Here is a 10,420-nt window from a genome sequence, read left to right on the forward strand (position 1 = left end):
ACTTAGCCTTCAGCCCCGCCCACTGTGCGGTGAGCAATCTGCGGGAACACACCCCTGGAGGAGGCAGCGGCCAGCAACACGCTGAAACCACCAGCGAAGCGCCAATGCCCGAAGAGGGGAGTCCACCCTCCCACCCGAACTCTGAGTGTCCGATTGTGCTACAGCGAAGCATGAAAACTATGGTTCCAGGGGGAGTGGGCACGGGGAGGCCTGGCTACCGTGTACAGCACTTCCGTGTACACATGCGGGGCGGTTCCCACCCCGCCCACAGCAGAGCTGGGGTTCAGAGGCCGCAGCGCCCGCAGGCAGGGCTCCGGGGCTCCTGATTCCACCAGCTGCTCCTTCCCGCACAAGCCTACAACAGTGGGAGAGCGCCCCTAGGAAATGAGGGGCCTCAGGAAAGCTTTACAGCCGTGATGGACACCCGGCCATTTGGGATGTATGTTTCATGCGCAACTTCAAAGTAACAGTAGTGCCGCATGATCTCACTCATAGGCGGAACCTAATCAACAAACTAAACTGAGGAACAGAGTGGATCCAGAGACACGGAAGAGGGAAGAGTGTGGAATCTCAGAGGGAAGGCGGGGGGGGGGGGGGGGGGGGAGATGACCGACTGAAGAGCTAGTAGGCATATATGCACAACCCATGGACACAGACAATAGGGTGGTGAAGGGCAGGGGCGGGCGGGGGGGGCGGCGGGCTGGAGGGGGTCAATAGGGAATAGAAGGGACATGTTTAATACTTTCAACAATAAAGATTACAAAACAACAGGGGTGCTTGACTAGGGGAGCAGGGGTCAGATTTCTGGTCTACAGTCCGATCAGCAAAGGGCACAAAAGAAAGCCTTCTCGCTAGCGGACTGACTGATCCAGGAGCCACTGCCACCACCAAGTGCTGCTCAAACACCGGGCTGTCCCGCCAAGTGAGAGAGCCGACACAAAGGCCGGGGCTGGGCTGTGTGACCCCATCGTAAGCCGCATCCCGAAGGGGCAAATCCAGAGACCACTAGGTGAGCGGAGGGACCAGGCAGGCAGGGAAGTGAGAGCGGTGATGGCTGCAGAGCCCTGTGAACACAGCACAACTGCACACTCGGAAATGGGAAATCTTATAACCATCATCATCTCCAATTTCACTCTGCCTGCAAACGCTGGCAGCTCTTCCTCCACAGAGATCCCGGATCTGACACTCCCCCCACCCCACCCCCCACCGCAGCTTCCTTCCCATCCCGGTCCCCAGGCCCAGACTCCGACCCTCCCCCACTCCACAGGCAGCCCCTCCCTCGCTCCCGCGCACCCGACCCACCACATCCCTGAGCCTGCACCACTCCTCTGGCCTCCAGTCCTAAAACTGTCATTCCAAAAACGGTCTGCAAACCGATGGCAGCGTGCGCTGTCTGGATGGCTGGTCCGTGGCTTCTCTAAGCGCCGCGGGCGCCAGGAGCTGCTGCCTCTTACTACCTGTTGCAGGACAGCGGCGCTGACGCCAGCGTCTGGCTTTTAGGAATAAAGCTGCTCCGAGCCGTGTGCCAGGCTTCCCGGGCCCTAGTTCTCCGGGATAAACGCCCAGGAGGCCGCTGCGGGGACGCAGGGACGGGCCGCGCTCAGGGTGTGCCCACCGCGGTGAGCGATGACCACGGGGCTCGGAGGCACCGGGGTCATCAGTGATCTCTCCCAGTCCGCCTCCGGCCGGCGTCAGGCCCGAGGCCTCACACTGGAGCCCAGGCCCCGCGGCTGACCCTCGCTCTGACCCGGCCTCAGCTCAGCGCCTGTTCCTGCCCTTCCTTTCGCCTCGGGCACTGGCCTCCTCACTCCTCCGGGCGGGCACACTCCTGCTCCCCAGGGGGACGCTCTTCTTCCACAGCGGGTGGCTCGCTGCCTCCTCTCGACCAGTGTCTGTCTCCTCAGCGCACTGCGTCCCCTAAAGAACCCGCACAGCCCTCTCCCCTTACTGTTAGCTTTCTCCATAGTGTTTACCTCCATCGGTCCCATTCGCTGCTGGAACCCAGGGCCCAGAGCAGGGCCTGGCACACAGTAGGTCATCTAGTCGGCTCCCCACTAAGGTCCCCCCCAGTAGCTGGGGGCTCACAATGCCCGGCTCACCCGTCAGTGCCACAACCTGTCTGCAGCTGACAACGCTCCACAGCCCTAGGACAGGGTTACACTCCCCAGCGGCACCTGGCCCCCGAGCAAGTCTCCCTTCCCGCGCACAGCACTGCCCGCACCCACGGAGGCTGCTCACCCAGCAGGCTTCTGCAGCGCTCCTGCACACGGGCTGCTCAGAAGCTGGTACGGGGCGGACGCTGACGCAGGAGCTCCAAGAGTGGGCACACTGCGCTTCTCATAAGCTCCCACGTGACACCGAACGGCTGCCTGAGGCCCCTCTGAGCAGCAGGATCGATGCATTCTGGTCTCGACAGACAGTCTAGAGTCAGAGCTTACCCCACTTACCACAGGGTTAAACAGTGGCTTACACCGTGTCTCCTGTGTCCTTCCGTCTGGAAAAGGCAGATCTATTATCCACGGCGCTGTGCCAAGTGGCTCCCTGCAGGCCTGGGGGCCACAGGGTGGGGCCCCTAAGGTGGAGGACAGGGGTCCGTGCCCATGGGAAAGGCAGGCCAAGGCCAGACCTTTGCCTGTGCACTGCCGGAGCCCTCAGAAACCAGCGCTGCAGTGAACAGCGGTGAGCACGGCCCCAGCAGGCCTCGTCTGGGCACCGCCGCTACTGCGCGGCACAGGTGCCGCCTTGTTTACAAATTGAGGCCAGACCCTCCACCAGCAACACGATCCCGACTCGCTTTACTGCGAGTAATAAATCTCTGTGACCTTGAATTAGGCAACATTTTTTTAGGTATAACAACTAACGTACAGCAACCAAAGATAAGACCGAAAACTGGGTGAGCTCATCCCAATTAAAAACTTTTCAATGGGGTCGGGGGAGAATCAACAATAAAGATAATTTTTTTTAAATTAAAAACTTTTTTGCTTCAAAGGACACTATAAAGAAAGTAAAGAGAAAACCCACAGGAAGAACATTTTTACAAATCATATCCTATCCTATCTAATAAAAGCGTAATATGCAAATCAACCGAACAGCAGAGCCACAGAACAGCAGAACGACTGGTCGCTATGACGGGCAGTGACCACCAGGGGGCAGACGCTCAACGCAGGAGCTGCCCCCGGAGGTCAATGCGTTCCCACAGGGGGAGCGCCGCTCAGGCTCAGCCAGAAGCCGGGCTCATAGCTGGCAAACCCAGCAGCGGTGGTGGGAGGCCTCTCCTGCCTCCTCCACTGCAGGCAGCCAGTAGGAGCGAGGGGTCCCAGACTGTGAGAGCCCTGGACTGTGAGAGGGATCGGTCCTAAGCCAGCAGGCAGATGTCCCCCGAGGGGTCCTGGACTGTGAGAGCGTGCAGGCCGGGCTGAGCATCGCCCCCCCTCCCTCCAGTGCACTAACCTTGTGCACCGGGCCTCTAGTATCTGACAAGAGTCTAGCATACAGACTAATTACAGAACTGTTACAATTGGACAACAGACAAATAACTAAAAAATGGGAAAGAATGAGGACAAGGGCTTCAAAGAGTCTGGGTCCCTAATCTTCCTCAAAAAGACAATAACTCTTACCTGTGTAAGCTACTGCAGTAGGGTTTTGCTGTTTGCAGTTGAATATAATCCTAGCTGATAGCTCACGACAGCTAAACTAAAAGATGCTCAGTAGACAGAGATGTGAACAGGTCCTAGGGCCCTGCCTTTGAAATCAGTCCCTTCTCGCAGTCCCCCTGCCTCTGCTAACGTCCTGGCAGACCCCACCACTCCTCCCCAGACGCTGCAGGCTTCCTACCAGCCCGGCCGCCCCTGCTCCCCCGCACCTGTTCTCAGCAGTGCTCACTGTGAAATGGAACTAGTCCTGCTAGTCCTCTGACCAAACGCTCCGATGACTTCCTATCTCACTGAGAACAGATGCCAGTGCCTTTATTCCAACTACAGGGAGGGCCTATTGGATGGTGTGGGCCTCCTCCTCCCTCTCTGACCTCACTCCTTCCTACCAAGTTTCCCTGTCTGCTCAGCAGGTGTGGCTCAGGGACTGAGTGTCAACCTATGAACCAGGAGGTCAGGGCACATCCCCAGGGTGGGGCATGCAGGAGGCGGCCCATCAATGATTCTCATCATTGATGTTTCTCTCTCGCTCTCCCTCTCTAAAATCAATAAAAAAATACTTTAAAGGAGTTTCCCTCTCACTAATTCAATCAGCCAAACTGACCTCTGTGCCATTCCGCTTTGGGCCTGTTTCCCTGCCTAGAATGCCCGTCCTCCCCACACCTCACGGCTATTTCCTGGACCACTTCAGTTATTTACTCAAAGCCACCTCCTCCGTGGACACCAGACCGAAAATGTCAACACCTTACTGCCCCTGACGCTGCCTGGTCCCCTGGCCCGCTGTGCTGCTCCTCCTACTGCAGACTATCACCGCTGGTCCACTCCCTGAGTGCAGAGCTCTCCGCCCACGGCGGTGGCCTGCACCTGTTAGGACAGCATCCCCTACAGGAGGTGCCCAGGAAGCATTTATTGGTGAGTAAACCATTAAAGTCAGGGGAAAGCAGGTGGGAATCTGAAGGAGAATGAGCAAGTGTCCAAAGCAAATGTCAGCTGCCTCCCAGGCTCCGCACGCCCCGCCTGCCGGTCCCACACAGGACCCACTCCTCCGTGGGGAGCCAGCCAGGAGCAGGGGCTCAGATCCTTCCAGCGAGGCCCAGCGTGGCTGTGACGCGGCAGCTCCGCACACTGCCTGGCGCGGGGAGCACTGCTCTTCAGGTGCTCCTTATGCCAACATCACAGACTAAAGCAGGAGCCATGGAAACAGAACAGGCACTGTCTAGACTGCTTTGCCAAACCTTACTTTGGGGAGCGGATTTTTCAGCTGAAGCATCGGAACAAGAAATGCCAAGATCCAAACTTGTAATCAATGAGTTTGTTACTCAAAATTTATGAATACCTGCGTTCTCAACAGCAAAATACATAAATAATGAGGGATTTGTGCATTTTAGTTCAAAGAACTATAGTTAAGCCTAATGCAGTTTGTTTCAAAGCATGCTAAGAACCTTTAAAAGTTACTATGTTGAAATACTTTTGTTTTTAAATAACTTAAAATCTAGCTTCACATATGCTCAGGTTACATCTGGAGGAACGCACAGGAGGAAGTGTAATGTGCTTGCCTCTGGGAACAGTCAGGCACTTGGGAGAAAGGAGTGGGAGTGAGATCTTTAATTGTTACCTTTGGAACTGGCATCACATGAATGTACTGCTTATGCAAACACAATAGATTATCATTTTTAAGTGAGTCAGTCACATCACCTTAAAATAAACGAATGAAACAGAATCTAATTTGTCAAACCAACTTTAGAAGGAAATCTCTTTATACCCACGTTTTGAAGATAAGCGAATTCAGCAGGCTGTCAAATCAGCACAAGAACAGAGGGCATATTTTAAGACTGACAGTGTCTGGCCAAGCCACCAGGGGCAGCAGTAAGATCTGCTTCCCACCCAAAGCCCTGGTGCCCCCTGTTTACACAAGAGCCAGGCACTGTGTGAGAGGCACTGCCATCAGTCGGGAATGGGTGGTGACTATAAATCACTTGTGGTAGTCATTTATATTAGGAATAAAATTGTTTTTTAAATTTTTCTCTAAGTAGCCAAACAGGTTTTTCACCTCTTCGAACAACAAATCATTTATTTCTAAATTTTATTCTAACAGATAAGCCAACATTACTCCGCAAATCCACATTTTCTAATTAAACTCTCAGAACACAGCCAGGGTCATCTCAGAAATATAAAGCACAGGAAAGCATGACAAAAGAGAACCAGTCTGAACAGAGGGCGCTTCTTCAAGGGGCTGCTGAGAACTGTCCGGTCCAGCACACCTGCGGGTCAGAACCGGAAAGCCGCAGCGGGGAGGAGGACCGCTCCCGGCGCCCCCAGCCTCTGGGGAACACTCCGCACAGGGACTTGGGGGGAAGCACGCGGCCTCTGCTAGAAGGTGCTCTACGGCCTCTCTTTTTCTGTTTGAAAAACTGTCGCAGGCACAAGCCTGGGAGACCCCAGTACCCAAGCCGGACGGGGGTGTGGGCAGTGAAGCTCCGGGGAGCCGTCCGTGGTCTGCAGACACCCGTGTCCAGCCAGCGGGGCTACAACACCGGTGAAACGTGCACCCCTCACCCAGCAGCTAACCTCTCCCTCCGCGCGGTCATCATTTCCGAGCGCACTGGCAAGAAGCTGCGGCCAGCGCTCCCGGACCCCAAGTCGGCTTTATCGTTTCACTGGTTAATAACAACCACCGAAGTAGGTCACCCCTTCCTGGACAACCACAACTCATCCAGTGCGTGCACACCAAGCCTGAGCCCAGACAGCGGGTCCCTCTTGCGGATGCTCAGAATGCCCAGCGGATGGAATGCCCGGGAAGGTGGGAAGGGAAGGTGGGAACGCGGCCTCCGGTCTAGGGCTGTTTAAAGGGCCGCGTGCACGAGCATCTCCATTGGACCGCGTCCGCACCCCCTCGCGGCCCGAAGGCATGATGTCATGCTCATCCCCTCCGCACTCCGCTCGGCGCCCCAGCGCTCCTCCCGCTCCCGAGGAGGAGAGGGAAGGGAAGTGGCCCGGAGGGGGCCACACGGGACGCGGCCTCGGCTCCGCCAAGTTCTGCTCACAACACACCCGGTTTCTCGCGAACACGGAGCAGCAAGTTCCTTCCCTAACTTCGCACCAAAGGGAAGGCGGGGACTGAGGCCGGGCCCGCCGCGGCGCCGTCCGGAGGCTGTGCCCGCCCGCGGACGAACGGAGACCCACGCGTGGGGCCGGGGAGGGGCCGGGCCAGTCCCGCGGCAGGAGGGGCAGGGTGCCCTCCGCGGAGGCCCCGTCGCTGCGGGCCCGGGCTGCAGGGACAGGCGGGGAGCTGCCGGGGGCCCGCACTCACGGGCGGTGCAGCGGCTCCTCGGCCACGGCCGGGCCGGGCGGCGGCGGGGGCGGCGGAGGCGGCGGCTGCGGCTGCGGCGGGGGCGGCTGAGCCTGTGGCGGCGGCTGAGGCGGCGGCGGCGGCGGCTGCTGTTGCTGTTGCTGCTGGAAGGACTTGAGGGACTCGAAGGCCTTCATCAGCTTCTCCAGGGTCGCCATGGCGACCTCCCGCCCCGCGGGGACGGCGACCGGAGCCCTCGGGCCGGCGGGCGGCGCCGCTCAGCAGCGCGGCAATGAATGGGGTTCGCGGCCGCTGGCAGGAGCGGAACCGAGGCGCCCGGCCATCTTGGACCAGTCCCGGCAGCCCCCGCGGCCCTGCGTCCGACGACGCTCCGCCGTCGGGGCGGGGCCAGGCCGGGCCGCCGGGATTGACAGCAAGAGGCGGTGGCCTCTGCCAATGGCCGGCCCGCCCCCGCGCCCGCCCTCAGGCCTTCGAGAGCTGGAGCAGCCACTGAGGTAGCAGCGCCCCTGCCCGGGGAGAACCCGCGGGGCCGGAGGCGGGACCTGGCGGTGAGGGCGGGGCGGGGCACTGAGGGCGGGACCTGGCGGTAAGGGGCGTGGCAATGGCGGGGCCTGCGGTGAGGGGCGGGGCGATGAGACGGGGCCTGTGGTGAGGGGCGGGGCCTGCGGTGAGGGCGGGGCGATGAGGCGGGGCCTGCGATGAGGGGCGGGGCCTGTGGCGAGGGGCGGGGCAGGTCGGGCGCCCCACAGACGCCTGGGGTCGCAGAGAGGCCAGCCTCGTCTAGACCCCGAGGGCCGTGCCTGCCCACCCGCGGCCCCGCCTGGGCTGAGGGCGGGAGGGTCGGGCTTCACCTGCAGGAGCACCAAGTGGGCGCACCCAGCCCGTGTCCTAGGTGGGCGGAGACCGGAGGGGTTGGTCCTTGGGCGGGAGGGAGCCCAGCGTGGCCCCCACAGAGGAGAGGGAGTTCCGGGGGCGGCGCCCAGAGTCTGCAGCGGAGAGGAAGGGCCTGGGTGGGCACGGATGGCGGAAACCTGCCTGGCAGTGCCTGCTGCCCACAGCCCTCCGCGGGAATGGCTGCCCACCCCGGGCGCCCCGAGGAAGAGGACTCCTGCCCCGCACAGCGCGGTGGGCACCTCCTGCCTGGTGCCGGCCCAATGGGGCCTGGCTCGGGGCCTCCCCGCCGGGCAACTGTCCGCCTGCCTCCGGGAGAACCGAGCTGGGGGAGGCAATGTGCACAGGAGGACCCTCCAGGGCCCGCTCGGGGCAGAGGCCTGTCCTGGGCACGAGCCGCACCCTCACCCTCCTCAGGGGTCAGCATCACCCAGGAAACCTGTCCCCAGGGGATGGCAGTGCCCCGCAGGGGAAGGACGTGCGTGCTAGCCTTGAGGTCCTTCCCTGCTGTTGACAGAGGCCTCGCCCCTCCTTCGAGTGGGGCTGCCCCTGGGGGCTGGCTTCTAACCAGCACAGGGAAGAGGGCTTTCCTGGGTCTGGTCACAAGAGCTTGAGGCTTCCATCTTGCTGTCCGTCACCCTCTTGGCTCACATGTGCATGAAGCAAGCGGCCCCATTGGAGAGGCCCCATGGCCAGCAGCCCGGGGACCAGGCTTCCAGTCCCACCGCCGGCAGCACGGAGCCCGCCCGCCCACCCGCCCGGGAGCCTCCAGGTGGAGGGCGCGGTACTGACAGGCTGTGGGAGCGGGGAGTGGAGGACCGGAGAAGCTGTGAGGCCCTCAGGGAGTCACACGGGCTGCCCGCCCGCAGGGGCCATGAGCTGGTGGGCCGGGGCTGCTCTAAAAGGCGCCACAGCCTGGGGCCCAACAACAGAAACCCGTCTTCTCAGTCCTGGAGGCTGGCAGCCCGAGACCAGGGTGTGGACAGGGCCGACTCCCGGGCCTCTCCTTGGCGTGAAGAGGGCCGTCCCCTCCCTGTGTCCTCACAGGGTCTTCCTGTCTGAATCCCACCCCCTCTTCTTATAAGGACACCAGGCAGCCCAGATCAGGACCCACCCAGACGGCCTCATTCTTCCTCTTGCAAGTCCCCGTCTCCAAACACTGTCACCTTCTGAAGCGCCAGAGCCGAGGACTCCGCGTGGATTCTGAGGGACACATTTCCGACCCCCTTCAGTAATAGGACCCGTTTTTATCTGGGCACTTCCACTGGTTAAAGCACAGCACTGCCCACCCGTTGCTTTGCGCAGGCTGCAGCCACGTGACTAAAGGAGTCCTGGCGCCGAGATGGAAGCAGAATGGACACGTGTTCCAGAGGCTCCTGCTGCCTGAAACGGGATGTAGTGTTGACACCTGAGCGCTTGCTTTGGGTCACGATGACGTCACACCTGGGACAGCAGCCTGGAAGGAGCCAGGGCCCATGCGACTGGGTGATGCCCTACCCGCCTGGCCTGCCCATCTCGTGAGAATCTGGGAGAGAGAATTCTATTTTGTTTAAGCCACTGTTGCTTTGGATTATTCTGCTTATATGCTCCTGAACCAAATGCTAATCAGTTCAGAGTCATAGGTCATTGAGACCTAATATTGCCACAACAGATGGTGACTGCTTCAGCCATGGCGGAGAGAGAGTTATCTGCCTAGAACTGTCTATAATCCTGACAAGAAATCTTATAAGGAAGCCTTACAGAAAGGGACTGTCAAGAAGGCAGGTTTTTTAAGTTCAGAGAAAAGCTTGGTATAGTCCAGTGGTCAGCAAACTCATTAGTCAACAGAGCCAAATACCAACAGTACAACAATTGAAATTTCTTTTGAGAGCCAATTTTTTTAAACTTAAACTTCTTCTAACGCCACTTCTTCAAAAGAGACTCGCCCAGGCCGTGGCATTTTGTGGAAGAGCCACACTCAAAAGGCCAAAGAGCCGCATGTGGCTCGCGAGACGCAGTTTGCCGACCACGGGTATAGTCCAAACACAGCAAAGACGAACTAACACAGCTGGGTGGGCCATTTGGCACGTCTCCAGTCTTCACAACGGCACAGGCCCTGACCAGCAAAGACTCGTCCTCTAACTTATCCCAGGAAAGTAACCGTGATGTGTGAGGACGGTCACACCTTCAGCAGCACCTAGGACAAAACAAGGGAACAACACACATGCTGGACAGGGGACGGGCTGAGTCACGCTAGATCCATAGGACAGAAAACCAGTCGTTTTTAGAAAGCACAAATGACACGGGAAAAGGTCTACAGTGCATTCGCAATTGCACAGGTGCAGCATGATCCTGCCTCTCTTTGTAAACAAAGGGAAACACACACACACGCCCTGGCCAGTGTGCTCAGTGGGTGGAGCATCATCCCATGCACCAGAAAGTCAGTTCAACTCCCAATCAGGGCACATGCCTGGGTTGTGGGCTCGATCCCCAGTAGGGGACATGCAGGAGGCAGCCAATCAGTGTTTCTCTTTCACATCAATGTTTCTATCCCTCTCCTTTCTTCTCTCTCTAAAACTCAATAAAAACA

At 59.1% G+C, this 10,420-nt stretch overlaps 1 protein-coding gene across 4 annotated transcripts in view; it reads right to left on the reverse strand.

Annotated features, from left to right (window-relative positions):
• The window catches only part of HTT (huntingtin), a 93,521-nt gene extending 86,215 nt beyond the window's left edge, over window positions 1-7,306 (reverse strand). For all 4 annotated transcript variants that reach the window (XM_079767500.1, XM_079767499.1, XM_079767498.1 and 1 more), the window contains exon 1: window positions 6,961-7,306. In XM_079767500.1, the coding sequence (XP_079623626.1) occupies window positions 6,961-7,157 (197 nt within the window). In that variant the 5' untranslated portion in view covers window positions 7,158-7,306. The remainder of the gene's footprint in view (window positions 1-6,960) is intronic.
• Window positions 7,307-10,420: the final 3,114 nt, after the last annotated feature.

The sequence above is a fragment of the Cnephaeus nilssonii genome (assembly GCF_951640355.1).
Source record: "Cnephaeus nilssonii genome assembly, chromosome: 1".
Lineage (NCBI taxonomy): Eukaryota > Metazoa > Chordata > Mammalia > Chiroptera > Vespertilionidae > Cnephaeus > Cnephaeus nilssonii.